Source organism: Trachymyrmex cornetzi, unplaced genomic scaffold (genome assembly GCF_001594075.2).
Source record: "Trachymyrmex cornetzi isolate Tcor2-1 unplaced genomic scaffold, Tcor1.1 scaffold361, whole genome shotgun sequence".
NCBI classification, from domain to species: Eukaryota; Metazoa; Arthropoda; class Insecta; order Hymenoptera; family Formicidae; genus Trachymyrmex; species Trachymyrmex cornetzi.
In genome coordinates this window covers 114,369-132,880 of record NW_017298332.1, presented here as the reverse complement: position 1 = coordinate 132,880, position 18,512 = coordinate 114,369, and the positions used below count along the sequence as shown (strand labels likewise).

The 18,512-nt window shown below is 31.7% G+C and overlaps 2 protein-coding genes across 3 annotated transcripts; both read right to left on the bottom strand.

The window, feature by feature from the left end:
• Window positions 1-279: 279 nt before the first annotated feature.
• Window positions 280-5,324, bottom strand: LOC108763459 (glutamic acid-rich protein). The gene is made up of 9 exons (XM_018511100.1): window positions 5,105-5,324; window positions 3,507-3,704; window positions 2,916-3,401; window positions 2,615-2,850; window positions 2,405-2,489; window positions 2,071-2,145; window positions 1,459-1,743; window positions 944-1,354; window positions 280-609 (listed from the first exon to the last, which is right to left on the bottom strand). The coding sequence occupies exons 1-9, from the start codon at window positions 5,154-5,156 to the stop codon at window positions 392-394; spliced, it is 2,046 nt and encodes a 681-aa protein (XP_018366602.1). The 5' UTR covers window positions 5,157-5,324; the 3' UTR covers window positions 280-391.
• Window positions 5,325-10,447: 5,123 nt separating this feature from the next.
• Window positions 10,448-16,750, bottom strand: RasGAP1 (Ras GTPase activating protein 1). Of its 2 annotated transcripts, XM_018511107.1 has the most exons (15): window positions 16,660-16,750; window positions 14,820-14,940; window positions 14,458-14,727; window positions 14,185-14,341; window positions 13,878-14,065; window positions 13,457-13,792; window positions 13,139-13,340; window positions 12,830-13,048; window positions 12,624-12,748; window positions 12,371-12,505; window positions 12,120-12,161; window positions 11,917-12,023; window positions 11,586-11,829; window positions 11,165-11,506; window positions 10,448-11,075 (listed from the first exon to the last, which is right to left on the bottom strand). In XM_018511107.1, exons 1-15 carry the CDS (start codon window positions 16,712-16,714, stop codon window positions 10,520-10,522), a joined length of 3,099 nt encoding a protein of 1,032 aa, XP_018366609.1. In that variant the 5' UTR covers window positions 16,715-16,750; the 3' UTR covers window positions 10,448-10,519. The 2 variants fall into 2 exon arrangements, with proteins under 2 accessions (XP_018366609.1, XP_018366610.1); XM_018511108.1 differs by lacking the exon at window positions 12,120-12,161.
• Between the last annotated feature and the right edge of the window lie 1,762 nt (window positions 16,751-18,512).

The following is an 18,512-nucleotide window of genomic DNA, read 5'->3' as shown; positions in this document are numbered from 1 at the left end:
GTCTTTGATAAAAATTATACGTATATATTAATTGAGCTTTAATAAAGTTAAGGCATTTCAAATCCTTACATTCTTATGTATAACAAACAAAAATGAAAACAATTAAGTTAAAGATAAAGAAAGAGAGAATAAATTATAATTTTTCTAGGAATATGATATTGATTACCAAGTATAATATAAAATATATGTATAATATATATATATAGTATATATATATATATACATATATATATATTATATGTATAATTATCATATTTTAATATTTTAAAACTGCGGATTTTACACATCGCATATTTACGATATAAATATAATATCGAGAAAACACTAACGATGTGTCAGAAGAAGAAAAAACAGGTATGTCTATCAAAGTTATTTTGCAAGAACATACATTCTAAAAACTGTAAAACTCTTTATCAATCTGGTATTCTTCAGAATTATTTTCTTCGTACATGATTGTATCATCTATATTTGATGTATTCTTACTAAAATCATAAGCTTTTTCTCCACCTTTAGGTTGTTTATTATCCACTTGCTTAATCTCCCTGCTTGTCTGTTGAATAGATCTTTTCGTTTGAGGTTCCACATTTGAGCCCTTTAACTCTTTAACACCTGTTTATGAAAAGTAATAATTTCGCAAAAGTAGAAAGATATATTTAAATCTATATTTTTTTATTACATAGCATTTAAAAAAATGTTAAGAAGGATTAAAACAAAGATCCTCCATGCTCATTTTAATTATGTCTCACATGTAAAATTTAAATTATTTGTAACTGGGAAATGGTAATATTTAATCTGAGATGAAAATGATTACAACAAAGTATTTTCTAGAATCGTATACTAATTTCTCTATTATATATTTAACAAAAAATTATGTATACTATTAATCGTACTGTTAATTAGAATAAAAAAGAATATTAAAATCAATAATTTTTTTACTATTTACGTTTCCAATTTGGCATCTTATTATGTTCCTCTTCCATCACCTCTTCCTCCTCTTCTTCCTCCTCTTCCTCTTCCTCTTCTTCATCCTCCTCCTCATCCGCCTCTTCTTCTGCTTCTTCAACTTCACTATCTTGTGGGGTAGGTAATTTTCCATATTTTGCGTCCAATTTAGCTATTAATTCGGAATCATCAACATTTTCGATTTCCTCGTCATCTTCTTCAATTTCTTCTTCTTCTTCATCTTCTTCTTCTTCATATTCTTGTTCAGCTTTATCTTTCACCTGTTCTCCATCATCCTCTTCTACCCCAGAAACACGTTCACCTTCTGATGTTTCTAATTCATAATCTTCTTCTTCTTCTTCTTCTTCTTCCTCCGATGATATCTTAGATTGACCATGTCTAATATTCGTTTCTATAATTAAGAATATAAATAAACAAATCTGTTGTACAATTTATCACAAAAAAAAAGAAAAGAAAATACATACGACGAGAATCGATATATCATTAACACTGTACCTTCTTTACTTGTGCTTCGAGCTGGAAATTTTTCTTTTACTTGTGTTACTTCATCTTGTGGAATCGGTTTCGTTAAGTTGGTTAAAGAAATATTTTCTTCTTGTAACTTATGATATTTGGATCTCAAATCTTCGTTATTTTTTATTTGCAAAGATGTTTTATTTTCAACTTTCTCAATTGATTTAATTACTTGCTTAAGGTGAGAAGGTGAAATTATTGTTTCACTTCTTGATTGATTAGGTACGTTGGTTATATCATGCGGAGAACGAAAAGTACCAATATCAACTAAAAAATTGAATCATTCAGTGTTACATATTATTAAACACGTACAAGAAAAATATAATTATTTGTTGATTCTAAATTTGTTTTTTAAACATGTCAAATATGTCTTAATTGAATTATGATCAATTATAATAAATGCATCTACATAAACAAATTACTTACCTGCAAAATTTCATTTTAATCTTTTTAAATATAATTATTTCAATATTTACATCTGATATTGATTCACATCTAATATATGTTATATTCATAATTTTTTTATATACCCTATAACTACAACTATAAAAAATATGCTAATATGAGATAATGTGTAATGAAAATTAAATTTACCGTTGTTCCACCGTCTAACGAGAACAAAATGCGCAGCAACAACAAGTGCAACACCAATCCCAAACTTAACAGCCACTGCAACCACCATATTATTTCTGATTGCTACCTTTTTTATTATAAGAAAATAGCGTGATTAATATATAAAGCAAATATATTTTAATATTTTATTCTATAATGCTGATGCTCATATTATCTATTATTTGGTTATTATATGTCATTTAAAATTAAACGAGATGAAAGAAGAGCATGGAGGATCAAATATAATGTCTATATTTATTTATGTAATTATTCGAGGATATTGTTGATATATGTTTTGTTATGAATTATAACTTACCACTAGTAGGTTCTTCAACTTCTTCCTCTTCGGGTTCACTGTCTGCATCATTTAAATTTTCTTCTTCAACTTCTTCACCTTCTATCTGATAAAAAGGCATCAATGATAAAATATCGTTAATATAAATAAAATAATCGATGTTGAAAGAGATAATTCTAGTTATAAATAAAACGACATATATAAAAATAATAGAGAACAATATGTATATACCTCTTCCAGAGGTTCAGCACTGTTATCATCGATTTCATTAACGCCAGGTATACTTGGGAATTCCTCAAGTACATCATCGTTCTTCTCTTCTGCAGAATTATCAACTGTACTAAATTCATCAAGTTCCATATCAATCATATTGTTTTCCTCATCTATATCTTCGCTCTCATCTGTCTCGTCAACTTCTTCTAATATGCCAGCAGCGTCAAATTCTTGTTGCGCGTCATCTTCAACTTCTGAAGATATTATTTTAATAAAAAGATATGCTTAGAATTTTTATAATGTATCGCAATTCACGTACCATCTGATGTATCTTCAACTTCTACGTTATTCTTTTCTGCTCTCTCTTCTTTTTGCTCTTCCCCTTCTTCTTCTTGCCATTTTTCTTCTTCCTCTACCTCTTCCTTATCTTCTTCGTCATCGTCATCGTCGTCATCATCCTCTTCTTCCTCCTCCTCTTCCTCCTCTTGTGTTTCTTCTTCTTCGCCAATTTCTTCCGTATCTTGTTCTATACTTCCATCATCTTCTTCTTTCTCAACTTTTGTTAACTTTTTTTCATCACGATCCACTTCCCTTTCTTCCTCCTCCTCTTCCTCTTCTTCCTCCTCCTTCCCCTCCTCTTCCTCCTCCTCCTCCTCCCCCTCTTCTTCTTCCTCCTCCTCTTCTTCTTCTTCTGCTTCTTCGTTAACTTCTTGCTTTTCTTCTAGCTCGCCATGATTGGATGGCGAATCATCTACCCAGCCTTCAAATATACTTGCCCAACGTGACGATGCTATCGGCGTATCAACTTAAAAATTATAAAATATAAAGATGCGATTTTATAACATAAATTTCTTCTTACGTTCAGTTAAGATTATTGCACTATGTCGAAATATTTTATTCTTTTATTTACCATCTGTAGTTCCTCTATGTTCGAAGATTATTATACCAATTAATCCTGCAAGAACAGCCAATAAAATAAAAAATATAATTCGAGCACACCAATGTCCGCCTGTGCTGCTTTCTTTATAAATGTGAATAGTGACATTTTCGGCAGAAGTATCAGTCGGGCTGACCAAAGTAGGTGGTGGGGTACCGGTATCTTCATCATCTAAATATAATTAAAAAAATGTTCGAGTTATTAACAGTTTATTTCTGTACATGAACTTAATAAATAACAAATCACAGGACACGAGGAAATAAAGAGTAAAATTATTTTTAAACATTGTTAAGAGGACAGAGAGAGAGAGGGGGTGGAGAGGGAGAGGGGGAGAGAAAGGGCGAGGGAGGGAGAGAGAGAGGGGGGAGAGAATAGCTCTTTCAATATCGAGTTTCAAGTGAATATATGAAATAAAATCTTGAGAATTATGTGATATTAAAATCACATATATACATGCAATAAATAATTATTATTTCAATTAATAATTAATTTTCCTAATGAAAGTGTAATGCTGGTATCGTGATATGTATAAGAGATAAGCAATAACGTGTACAAAAAGTAGAGCAAAATTCAAAAATAGTTGAACAAGAAATGCTTTTGGACTGGATAATACAGTTTAATCTATTTTTAAAAGCTAAAGGGTATGTTGGCTCGAAAGATACTAAAATCCACATTTTCTAATTCGAATGACTTTGCCAAATTTTCTTGAGTCAATCGAAACTCTATACGCTCCTAATGAGAATTATACTGATAAATTAATCTAATTTCACGTCAACTAACGACATGATAAAAGTGCCCATTATTAATATTATTCTGATATACTCCGATTTAAAAGAAATTGATTTTTCAAATGAGAATTTTAAAATGAAAGAATTTCTTGAGATGTAATTTACGGAAATTGTATGAAACGAGTCATTTTTTTAAAACAGTATTAATCATCGTACAAGATAATTAATTGTCGATCGTACAATTGCGTTTTTATAAGAAGCGAGCTGTTGCAATAAATATGTCGACCATTATTGTCATTGCAAGTCATATTGAAGAGTTGATGGATATAAAATCAATAAAAATCGACATAAAATATGTCGCGCGCATATGATCGGGGCCAGTGGCTGTCAATGGTCGTCAGTGGCTGTTAGTCGCTGACAGCCGCAGTGCGCGGATATTTTTGGAACTTGACAGAAGATCGTAAGAATAAAACTGCATTATGTGCCCGTAATATCGTAGGGCGCGAGGTCGTTTCGTTCCAACGTAACGTTCGTCTCGCAAATGTATGCGCAAAATACGACGATCGTCAAGTTCGCACGGGCATAAAATCATAATCGCGAAATCTCATAATGGCGCGCAAAGCGCAATTCTTTAGTAAGAAATGTAAAAAAAGGAAGAACGTAAACGTGACGAGGTTTTGATCGATGTTTTCAAATGAAGGAAACGAGTAAAGCATACTTGAACTAAAGCAGTGGCGATAGGAGTGTTGGGATAAAAATAAAAGAAACAAACATCGCTAAAAATATCGTACAACTATAGGAATCGTGTTACGAAAGTGCTGTGTCAGTTGCACTCATTTTTACCTTTCTTACGTCGTTTTTCCTTCCGTTTCCTTGGCTGCACATCGCCGGACATTCTTCGACGAGTAAACGCTTTCTAAAGTACTGCTGATCGTCGCAAAGAATTTAAATTTTCAAAACGTCGATCGTTCACGGCACCACTCTACAAAAATTTGATTCGCGGATGGTAGATCGGTACTGCCGAGCGCGAAACATCCTAATATAAATTTATTCGATATCACTAGAGTAACTAGCCCATTGCGCATGTCAACTACAATTTATTACATCTGTTCGCGTGTTCTTACACTTTTTGCACTCGAAATTATCTTTGCTTCCTCTTTCTCTCTTCTCTTCAAAAGCCCGAATATACGTTTATCTCGTTTTTAAGAGCATTTTTGAGAATTTCTAACAACACAAACAAGTCTATTATTGTCCAATGTCATTGATTTATCAATAGAATCAGTCGATATAATAAAATCGAACGTATCCGACTAATATTAATGAACTCATGACAGGTGTAAGAATTTTATACTCTTGTCAGAGATCTCGCTCTTCATCACAAATTTAATTTCATAATTAAAAAAATATGTTTCGCATTACATTCTTTAATTACGATACAGTTAATTGTTTTCGTTCACAAATATTGATTGTTTAATAACTTGTTGCCATATTCGCGTAGATCATTTCAAAAAAAAATCAAATTTGTAGAGTGGATGCAATTAATTTTTTTCGATGTTTATTTCGATATTTTTTCGGTTATCAACTGACAATCTGTAACCAAAAATTATTTCGAGATCGCGTAGCCTTCACGATTCTCGAAATTACGAAAGCAATTGTTTTATACACATAAATTGTTTCAGTCATAGAAAAATCTTACAGAATTTTTATCAAATATTTGTGTGTGTTATATGTAATACACGTAAAATTGTTCTTCACACTTTTTTCATTCAAATGATTCCAGATTGAAAAGAATTTCTTATTTCATATATCTCGTTATTGTCCAATAGCACCTAAATGTTTACAGTCGTTACAAAGAATTTGAATGTATTAATTACAAAAGATCATTACTCGACTCCACAAATGAATATGGATGTTGACACGACGCGTAAAAATGCGTTAGTATTGTACATAAAAGGACACGTTTCGTTTATTGCAGGAAAAACTTATGTACAATATTAAAATACACAAAAAGTGTATTACAGAACATTAATTTTTCTCTCTTTTATTTTAATTAAATAATGTATTATATATTCCTATACAGCAGAGAAACGTCCAAATTATATTACAGGGACAGCCTAAAGATATCACAATGCCTGTAGGATGTTCGTATGATATATTTAGGATATTTCTGCTATGAGGGTTTAGTTAAGTTTAGTATATACATCACATACATACATGCGTACAGATATGCATATATGTATATATTGTATATGAATGTACATGTACATAATGGTCTCTGTAGATTTAAGAGAAAACATTCTGGAATCCACGACATCGATTTTAAGGCACAGTCTATGCTAAGGTTTTCTACAAGATATAGTAGTTGGGTGAACACAACAACAGAGAGATTATATAAAAATATTAAATTATTAATATAAAATTAATATAAATAATACCGTTCGTAAGTAGAATTACCACATATACCTGCATCAAATTTTTCATCAAAATATGTAGAATGAGACAAATTTATTGTATTCATTGCTGTTTTTAAAGACGAATTGTAACTTTGAATCTTCTAAATCGTATGTAACAATTTATCATGGAATTTTTTTTTCACCTTTCAAGCTTTTAATAATACATAAAAAATTCCATAACAGCGCTTTCTAATTACAAACGATAACATAAGCGTTTTTGTAAACTTCTTGATTATTTGCTGTACTTAATACGTAAGAAAATTATATTCAATTTGTAAATAAAAAATGCAATGCAGAATTAATATTATCGGAAAACAAGAGAATACAAGATTAAATCCTTCCAATGAAAATTTATTGTGATTGTAACAATTTTAAATAAACAATTGACTTCAATAATCAAATATATAAACTAAATTACATTTTCCTTTCAAGTACGAGGTGTACTTGTGACATTGGCTGCGTTCAGCAAAGAAAACTAATCAATGAGTGCTCAGTGATTCTTTATTGATTCCTACATTTAGATCCAGCAAAGAACTAAAGGCAAGAATTAATCGTATTAAAGAATCACTGAACACTCACTAATGTTTTCTCTGTAAAACGCAGCCCATTAATTGGTTCGATCGTATTTTATTTTGAAGATGATACTTGTATTTCTCTATATCGTACAATAAAGAAAAGAATCGCGCGCGCGCGATATCATATAATAATAAACTAATATCATGTAAAATTGTTCACTAATTTGCATCTAACAGTTTTACTTAACGATTTATATAATATTACTATAATATTTTCTACACTAAATAACGAAAAAATTCTATATACAAAGGCCTTGTATGGATATGTTAAGTTTTCAAACTAAGTTCACACACACAGTATCTTAATCTCGCTAATATATTTAGATAATTCAACTATTTTATAAATAATTTGATTTATCTACAGATTTACTAAATTATCTTAAATCTTATAACTAGCAAATAGATAAAAAGATTAAATGGAGATTTATTTCCTGCATGTGGAAAAGAGATTTCTGTACACTCTGTACATAACTAATGTTTATAAACTGTGTATAATATTTATATAATAATTGAACGACAACTATACCTTTGCCTTAACAATTTTCTTGTTATTGTAATGTTATTATAATTGTTCTCTACTAGAATGGAGGGATTATAGTTGTAATATTAGTATGGCTTGTAGAGCTATTTGACATAAGAGTTTCACATCACGAAACGTAATTTTCGGTTACAGTTGTTTTCACAACTCTATTTATGCATTATAAATCATTGTTATATGAATATATATAATAAAGTTATCTCTTTATATAGCCTCAACTAAACAGATATTTTTATATTTAATACATTTTTCCTCATGCTCTATCAGAAGATGAAGAAACGCTTTTAGGCTCATTCACAAACATACATTATGTTTTTCTTACATTCTTTCTCTCTCTCTCTCTCTCTCATTTTATTTACATAATTTTAATTTATTGCAACAAAAATCAAATATTGTCAATACTTTTCAGAATTGCTCTGAAAAAATTATTATAGGCAACTAATCTTTTTTACATTAAGTATATGTGTGATTTATTATCTTTACACTAATTAATTGCTTCACATCGAGAATGATCTGTGATTCAAAGAATTAATCAGATAATTACTAAACAACTTTTTTAAATAGTTAATTTTAACTTGATGCAAGCATTACAAAAGTATATTGCATGACCTAATCTTTTTTCATTTATTAGAATAAAATAGAACATAATTTGCTATAAACAGCAAAATATAATTATCATCATTGTAGTTATACAATTAAAGGTATAGTCTTTTAATAAATGCCGAATGTGTTCTAAGAAATGTAAAAAGATTTCAAATTAATTATAAATGATATCTTAAATAGAAAATTTGTAGCTAAGATAGTTTAAAAGTTATTACGAATGCTGATTACATATTCTATCACAGAAAATTGATCAAATATTCAATACATAATTATAATAGTATCGTACAATACACAAATAATATATGAAACAAAACTTATTAACGTAGTAAAGTAATATTCAGCAACAGTTTGGGAGTGCAAGATCTTTTTGTTATATTTGTTATATAATTTCTTTTCTAATAAAAATTAACAGATCTAGCATTTTTCCGCACGTTTAACATTTTTGTTTTTATGTAAAAATCTATATTAAAATAACTAATAGAATATAAGAGTTGATAATGAAAGATACGTATTCTTGAATAAATATATATATATAAATATATATATGTATGTTTCAAACTATTATTTTATAATAAAAGAAAAGAATTTACAAAATAATAAATGCAATAAAAAAAATTTACTTTCGTTTAGGCTTTTATGAAAAAAATTAATTTAATGAATTTAGTGCCTGTACGATCAAATGTCTTTCCCTATAATAGTTCGATTAAATTTATACAAGCAACAATACAAAAGAATTTATACAAGCTATGCTACAGCAAAGATATGTTTGTTTAAAAGTTTTGAAACTCTTTACTAATTGTAATCAATTCTATTTGCAACATTAATAAGCCTTTTTATTTTTATTTTATGTATGTATTTATAATGAATTATGTTCAAAATTGATGGAATTATATGTGAAAGATAACGATAATTGTGTATTCAATTACAGTAATTTTTCTATAGTCTAGAATAATAACTATTACACAATATTACATAAACTAACGTTGAGTGTTTTATATCGGCGAGAACTCGATTTTTCAATGAATGAGATTACAAGTTGTGCAATAACACAGCCAATGTCATGTTTATGCACATACATCTTCAATATATTGAAATGAGGTGAGATAATAAATAAATAATCAATAAATAGTAGAGATTTCTGTGATGACAAGATGTTACGTTCTCTGCACAGCATGGTAACAAATCAAAAGATACGTTAAATTACATTGTTAAAATTCTCTCGTATTTACCTACACTGTTAGAAATGCTTCTTTTACATGTAAATGAAGCTCGTGGTTATAAACGAAATTAAAAGTAATGAATGATTTAATTGAAAACTAAGTTACAGTAGTTACTTAAATGTAATGAACGTGTACATTAAATTTCATGTACATGTACAGTGCAGTGCATCAATTCACTGGGTCATAGTAGCAGCCCGACTTATCAAAAATAAGAAAATGCAGTACTAAAAGTTGATAAAGAATTTTGAAAAAATTCTTAGAGTTCTATGAGAAGAAAATAAATTATTTTTGTCTCTTGCAGTTTTTTTGCAAAGTTGATAGTATTTGAGTAAAAAATAAACGTCGATAAGTCGTGCTACTACTATATTTTTCAGTTATAAATACATTAAATTTAATTTATGTAATGTCATGAAATTAAATTTAAATTGTGTAACTTAAAAGTATATTAAATTTCATGGAATTTTTAACAGCGTACATTAAAAGTTAATGAAATTTAAAAACATTTCTAACAGTAGTGTTCATATACGAGATTAATTAAAACGATTCATTCTAAAAGGGAGACATACACAAACAGAAAAAACTGCCTCCAACAGCGGAATCATTAATTTATATAGAAAGAAAGATTGTACATATATTCGTATACAATCCTATGTACATATTGTACATACAATATATACATATGTATATATTATGTATATAAGTATGTATGTATATACATATATAGCGATAAAAAAGTAGCTAGAGGATTGTACTGTTCTTTTAATTTAAAGAAACGACCAATGTAAAAATCTCCGTCTTTTTTCTTGTCTCTCGGAATTTTTTCTCAATTTCTAGGAACGTGCAACTTATATTTGTACATTATAGATAAATTAATGATTGCCACGCTCACTCATCGAATTACAAGATATGTCAGGGACCTCGTCCTGTAATCGTCTTGTCAATGTACATTCGCTCAGCATTCTAGTGTTGTCATAATTTCCCAATTTCCGCGATAATGTACCCGATAAATTAATACTATCTGCTGTCAGTAGACTAGTGCTGTCTAGCCTTTTATTATTTTCCATATTTTCATTAGCGTTTTTTTCCGATTTATCAGATCTTAATGTATTATTTAAACTATGATCGAATTTTCTGAGATCATTTTGGATACTCCTGATAGTATCACTTTTGCTTTCGTATCCTCGCAACAAGTTATTTTCATTCTCATACCTACGATTAATGGAGTCAGAATCAAGACGCTTTCTCAATGTTTCGTCGTATCTTTGACTCTCGACCATTTTTCTAGAGAATCCCGTGTCGTAATGTTCCGTCTCTATGGATCGTTGATTTAGACCGTCCGACTCGAACATTCGTTTTGTAAACTGATTATCGAATCCTGCTCTACTAGCTAAGTGGAGGTAGTTGTCATCACCGATGGGAGCTTGTCTACAAATACCCAAATATTATTTCGTTAAATACTTTAAATAGCAAAAATCTAAGCTATATCTGATAAAACAATCAAGTGTATGACATACTTGCTGCCGTACTTGGTGTCACGTGCCAGTTTTCTAAAATAGGCTCTATGTTCACGCTGCAACGCGTATGCAGCTTCTCTAAGTGCGTTTAAAGTCTTGAAACATGAAGGTACATCTTCAATAGGCGATCCACCGTCCGGAATAACACACATATCGCTAGCGCCATAAACTGCTTGGCATTCACATGCATTCATCAATGTCTCGAGACGCGGCATATTTGTAAAGATTAACGAATGTATTCTCTGCAAATCACGATCCGGGTCTAAGACCATTCGTAATCCAGCCTCTACACCTGGCGATACTTGACTACATCCTGGTGCAACTTCAGCAACTGCCCGACAACTAGATATTGTACAGAAACATAAATACATAATTAGAATAGAAATATATACGTTTCTTGATATTTACCATTATTACTCACCAAAGCCAATGACCATTGATGTATGCACTCGGATGATACTTTTCTAAGCGATTACTGTTTGTTTGACATATTTTTGTAAGAATGTCAATCCATTCTTTTTCTTCTACACAATTACCAGCTTGAACATATAATGCTCTTTGTGGTTGAATAATTTGAAACATGTTTTTCATCTTGAAAGAATCTTCATGAAGTCTTTCCACTGCTAAAATTTCTTCTAATGGTATCTTACACAAAGGTTCTTTACCTGTAAATTATTTCATAAAATTTTGTATTTTTCTTGTATATTTTTTCTTAAGAAAAAGAGATATTTATATCATAAAAAATTATTCACCTTTGGTTTTAGAGTATGTCAAATCATGCGTAGTAAGTCTAAAGTATCTCTGCTTAAAATTCTTGCGACCAAATCGTTTTCTGCCTTGTGCTCGTTTAATCATTACTCTATTAAAAAAAAAATACAATTAAAATATTCTCGCATAAAGATTATATTTTAATAGACACACACATATAAATATAAAGTTGTACAATAATACAAACCTCTTATTACAATCAGTAGTATGCATAAAGAGAAAGTATATTCTATTAGAAATAGACAAAGTTTTTAGAAATTTACTTGTATAGTCTCAATATTATAATTTTAAAGTAACATAATCTCATTTAAAAAGAGCATTTATTATAATTTATTAAATCCTCTCCTCCCCCCTCTCTGTGGCGCACACGTACATTTATGAATTTTTGTTAAAAAGATAAGCGAGAAAGAGAAATACGATAAATATCTGTATACGTACCCTTCTTTGAGTACCACTGGTTGTTCTTGCAATACCATTGGACGCTGTTTTGTGATACCGCTACTATTACTGCTGGTCGATATTAATTCTAGAAATTGCTTTACTGCTTGTATATGTCTTTCTGTATAAAATTCTCTATAAAAACAAAAATTATGCATATAACGAAAACAGATTGTTGTGTTTAATACTTTATCTCTAAATTTTGGCTTTTTTTCTTATGTATAAAGTGTTTATATTTTTGTCACAACCTTACCTATATACACATTCCATGTATTCTTCTTTGCATACACTGCCTGCACCACCTCTGCAAGATACTAAATTCCCAAGACTTTGAATCGTCTTAGATATTAATGTTAATGTCCTATTGGTCTGAGAATCCTATAATAACATACAAGATAAATTTATAACTATTATATTAAAATATATAAAGTCTTCTCTTATAATAGATCAATTATTTACAATTTGTTCAGTAGTGATATCAAATAATCTTGGACCCAATATTGCAGGAGCAAAAAATCGTAAAAAGATAAATCCACTTATCACCGAATATCTCACTTCCTTGTTTTTTGGAAAGTGAGTTGCAGCGAGCTCTCTCAAACACCAGAACATTTCACACATTAAAGGCGGACATCTTACTCCCGATGTTGTTATTGCCATAAATACTCTTTCAACATATTCCTACAAAAAAAAAGATAGCAATATACCATTTCATCTGGAAAAAATGCACGCGCGTGCTTGTGTATGTGACAAGTATTTATGAATCAATACCTTTAAATTCGTTAAATTCGTCTCTATTGTATTGCCATCCTTTACTCGAGTTGGGTCTATTTCACATGGTTTTTTTTCAAGAAAGACTTGTTCCATCGCAGGTCTAAGAGTACTATGCAAATAATGAAGACCTGCTAATCTCATGCCCTCGTCCATCATCTTGCTCACTAAGGTATTACCGCGAAAAATGGTCGTTGGGTCACTTAAATAAAGTTATTAAATGATAAATTATATAATTACAATATGCAATTATAAATATTTACTAACAATTGATATCTTTATGAATCAAAATTAAAATAATATAAATAGTTGACTTACGTCAATTTAGAAATCTCATGACTAGCAAGTGCTCGCATTACGGATACCAACTGTCCATGATGCACCAATACTCGAACTAATGGTTGTGCAGCTTCCATTTTACTAGCTACAATTTCACCCAATATGTAAACAGCCGATGACGTTATCGGCTGAACATTGACGCTTTGTAATAATAGACTTTTCAATCTATCATACATTTCAGACGAAAAGACGTGATCCGCTACATAGTGAATCTTCAAACGTAAAGATCCCAAACCTGGTAATGTACCAGGTGGTGTTGAATTACTTGAAATTTTACTTGGACGATGTTTTGCTGCTCTAGGTTGTAAAAAATACCTATATAAAATCAAATAATGTAATTTATTCAGACTGTCGTGCAAATCCATCTTTACAAAATGACAACATAAGCATATATGTATACCATGCGGTTGTTGTACTAGTTGGTTGTTTTTGTAATCCTTTCAACGTTACACGAATTTCGCCAAGAAACACCGGTTGCTCTCCCATACCAGGAGATGCATGCCACAAACCAACAACTACTTCTCCAACTTCAGCTCCTTCAATAGAATAATGGGAGACATCTTTGTCTCTGGTCTCGATTAACTCTGGCTGTAATATAAAAGAAAGTAATTTCATGTACTTTGTATGTAGATATAATATTCTACACGGATATGTATAATATTGTATATACAAAGAAAATAAGTTGACAAGATAATATATTTTCTTACCTCGAATACAAATGTTTCATTAAAACGTGGAGATGCTGTTTTCTTTTTAACTTTTGTGCGTTTTGATATTTGTTTACCATTACTATAAATGACTGTAACAGTTGCAAAGGGATCACAGCTACCATTTTTAATGGTTAATTCACTACATTCTATTATTCTGCAATACATATATTCAAATATTACTGAACATTCTAAATTCTAGGTTTTTTATATACGAGATAGTTGTGCACATACGTAATGTACAATATATTATACTATTTAGTCACTACTTACCTTACTGTAAGTTTAGGCTGAGCGTGTTCAACTTGAGGTTGCAAAGCAAGTTCTAAATGAGCCTTGCCTTGGACTTCAGAGTCAGCATCGACTGGTTTCAGAGGAAACCAATGCTCTTTGTTATGATATGTAGCTAAATCTTCTCTTTTTATTGCTACTTTTCCCAAAATTTTATCTTGTTTTAAATGTCTATCTCTATCATATACATAAATACCAAGGTAACGAAATTTTCTGGGCACTTCAAATTGAAATTCCTCTCCAAAAAACGGGCTGTACAAAGAGAACAAGAAATTATTTATTTTGAAATTATTTTAATTTATGAATTATATCATTAAAAAACAAACAAATTTTAGCAGACTTACTTGAGAGTTCTTTCCATAGTTGTCGTTCTGAATATTTCCTCTTGATCCAGCGATAAGGTGCAGTAAACATCTCGTGTACCTGGAGATCCATGACTTCGACTTTGAAGGTTCTTTGCTTCTCCTGTAGAAAGTATCGGTAGCTTAATTGCTAGCATTTCTTGAGAAATAATTCGGATATATTCGAATTACATCTTAATCATAGTTCAAATAAATTTAGAATAGTTAATAACAAATCCAATCATTTGCACACTGGATTAGTGCTAATTAAAAGCTGCTACATAAAATTGGTAAAATTAAATGTATAAGCATACGAATATTTTTAATGATTAAATGCTTAAAAATGACGTCATATTATTTAATATAGATACACGTATTATTTTACAGTTAAAGTTGATTATATTATGCCACTGCATTTAGATACCATAAAGCAATTTTTAATCCAGTGTAGTTCAAGTCATCGAATTCACCATAAGATAAAAAAAATTATTGCATTTAACACATTCATATCTTACAATCATGTCATTGCAAGTTTTCTTACTTGGAGTATCATTTCATGCAACAATTTCACACAGAAAAAAAGTACTAATAAATTATAGCGAATTCGAGTATGCACTAATGCACATTAAAGCCGTTGTACACAGATTGACGTAAAAATGTATGTTTAATACAAATATAGAAACGAGTTAATTCGCGAAATCTTCAATACACTTTATTATGTTATTAGGTAAAATATATATTTTATATTTCGAAATATATCTGCATTTCACATTTACAATCTGATTAAATCAATGTACAACGGCTTTGATATGCATCAGTGCGCGCTAGTGCGACCAACCGAATCGCTATTAGAAAAATATATTGTTTACATTATCACACGTTGCACATAGAATAAAAAAAATGAATGTCATGCAAAGTAACTTGAATACTGAATTATCGAGTAATTGATTTCCAATAATTATTGTTATGCAATACGTTGCACTTTTATTTTCATCTACATAATTATACTTTCAATAACAATCAACGATTTTTCAAAATTTCTTGTCTCGATCAGACATTTCAAGACAAGATCCTGATTTTATTTTAAACTTTTCAAATGCGCCATTGTAAGCATGCTCATATTAATATGTTGTTCATTATTTATTAAATAATTTCTCGAATGCAATCGAAAAGGTCGCATCGTAATTTCGGTAATTCATAGAAAATCACGGGGGATTAACGAGATTGAAAAGAAGTAGATACACTACGCCGCTTCTCCGCACGCTAGACGGCAATCCGAGTCATTCATAGGAACGCACGTCGCGTATTTCGTGGGAGCGAAAGTAAGACGAGACTTAACATCCGATCGAAGACTGACCATCGAAAATTTCGGTAAGTACGTCTTTTCACGATCGCACAATCTTTCTCGCTTTACGATCGTGCGGCATACACAGCAGTTACGCACGCACGCGCGCGCACACACACATACACCTACACGCCACACACGCGCGCGCGCGCGCGCGCGGGCGCGTAGGAGGACAACGACGCGTGGGAGTTGAGAATGTACGCGTCGATTGCCAGCGAATTTCGCGTGAAAATCAGACGTCGTCCTCGATCGATTCGTAGATCGGCCCGATACGCGATCGTAGGCCGGCGCTCGTTGCCCATTTCGAGCCTCTGCTCGGTGAGAAGGTGGATACGGCCGTGGGAGTCGAATTAGGTGACATCCCGAACGCGCGCGACGCGAGGAAAACGGCTCGCGATCGCGGCCACATCCACGGAGATATCGCCGTGGCGACAACTCGCGTCGTACATTACGCTCGTAAATCACTCGCGGTAGCGGCCGCACGCCCTATCCTCCTACCGATTTTGATCCTTAGCCTCTCTTCAACGCGGACTAGGCGCGTCTTCTCGGCCATGTTACCTCCATGACACTACTGAGTGACTACACGAACGAAACGCAAGCGGTTCGTTCATTCTGTGAATGGGTCTAAGTCAGGGCCGTAACGCCACATCCCGGCGCCCCCTCCCTAGCCCTACCTGTGCCGCCTAGCTTTTCGCTCCGGCTGGCTCCGGCTCCTTCCTCGCTACGCTACATCTGACTGGATCCGACTATCCGACTTCTCTCGCATCCCCTCCCCTCCCGTTATCACGCGATGCCATTATGGCCATTACTTCCTTCTTACGTCCGTTCTCGTCGAGCTCGCGCGTCTGTGCTCGCGCTTTACGAATACATGGAAAAGAGACCGCGTGTGGAGTGTGGAAGAGAGACGTGCGGAAACACGAGGTGGCTTTAAGCCTCGCGACTTATCGCGCTTACGTACGTTGTTCATTTCGTCGTCGCGACGTACGCTGCACTGCTTCCAACAGTTCCAACTGCTTCGTTCGCGAACATGGGATTTCTCTTTGCGAGTATCGAATTTTTTAATCACGCCGTATTGCTCAGGAATATTCATTTCGAATTTGTATACGTGGTGCGGAAATATTATTGATATGACCCGCTTTAGAACAATCGACATTCACCCGAATATGCATATTTTACTACGTGAATGGAATCGATAATCTGCAACTATGAATGCAGCGATGTACGCGACGCGACGATTATTGCAAAACCTGTTTTTTTTTTTGTTACGAGAAGATATTAATAACGTACGATAATACCGATGTAATGATAGATTTATTCTTATTCTCGTCTCGTCACTCGATATGAATCGCGGATGATGACGTAGTCATAGTATTTGTTTTCGGTATCGCAAGATGATGTAAGATATTTTCCTATTATTAGCGAACACAATTAGCGAGTTAAAGTTAAAACTTAATCTTAGCAATTATAACCGGTATCGGATTTTAATTAGAATTAAAACGTAATAATAATATAAAAAGCTCAATTCTTAAAAGTAGATTAAATTTATAAGTCTTTCTATCGGAACCAAAATAAAGTATGGCACAAATAATTAAATGTACGTTCTACTTTTTCCAAAAGAATTATTTTTCTCAACCGTGTATGTTGAAATTGCATAATTTTATCATATTACATATATTTAATTGTACATTATTCAATAATAATCAACTGTATTGCGCTCTAATTTTTAATAATATTTTTTAATAAACTACAACAGTAATTCTTAGGAAGGATTAATTTTTTGATTTTTTGAATTTTATTTACAAGAATATTTAGTTTGATCTTTTCTTTCCTCCTCTACTCTCATTGTTATTTTCTTATATTATTTTTATTACATCGCTTATATATAGTGAAATTATATAATGTGACAGAGAAATATATATTTTGTTTCCAATTCAACGCATCCATTTATTTTTTCGTGCAATAATTCGTCAATGAATCGATCGCATGCACCATGGTACGATAACTACTCGTTACGAGGTTGGCTTGTACCGGGTGACTAACACATAAAAGCGCGCGCGTCACGCTCTCCGCCGTTCGCGATGCGAGCACATGACATATATGAGCGCAGGATTAAACCCACTGCTCGCACGATTCGTCTATATATATATATATATATAAAGGAAGAATATATATATTTTTTATATGTATAGTAATATATAAAAAAATTCTATATGTATATATATTCCTTTTTTACCTTTGATATATCAGATTTATCTGTTATTCATGCACGAAATTAAGTATAGCGAGAGTGTTACTCTCGCTATACATACTCTCACGCGTACATTTGGAACTGTATTGGTTTACGTCGCTTA

Bases quoted from the DNA above. Each gene is read 5' to 3' on its own strand.
- LOC108763459 (XM_018511100.1), bottom strand. From the start codon at position 5,156: ATGTCCGGCGATGTGCAGCCAAGGAAACGGAAGGAAAAACGACGTAAG. The intron at 2,851-2,915 runs GTACGTGAATTG...TAATATCTTCAG, and splicing joins AGTTGAAGATACATCAGATG to AAGTTGAAGATGACGCGCAA. The intron at 1,744-2,070 runs GTAAATTTAATT...TCAATTTTTTAG, and splicing joins CGTTAGACGGTGGAACAACG to TTGATATTGGTACTTTTCGT.
- RasGAP1 (XM_018511107.1), bottom strand. From the start codon at position 16,714: ATGGCCGAGAAGACGCGCCTAGTCCGCGTTGAAGAGAGGCTAAGGATC. The intron at 14,728-14,819 runs GTAAGTCTGCTA...CTCTTTGTACAG, and splicing joins ACTATGGAAAGAACTCTCAA to CCCGTTTTTTGGAGAGGAAT. The intron at 14,066-14,184 runs GTAAGAAAATAT...TTTATATTACAG, and splicing joins ATGAAACATTTGTATTCGAG to CCAGAGTTAATCGAGACCAG.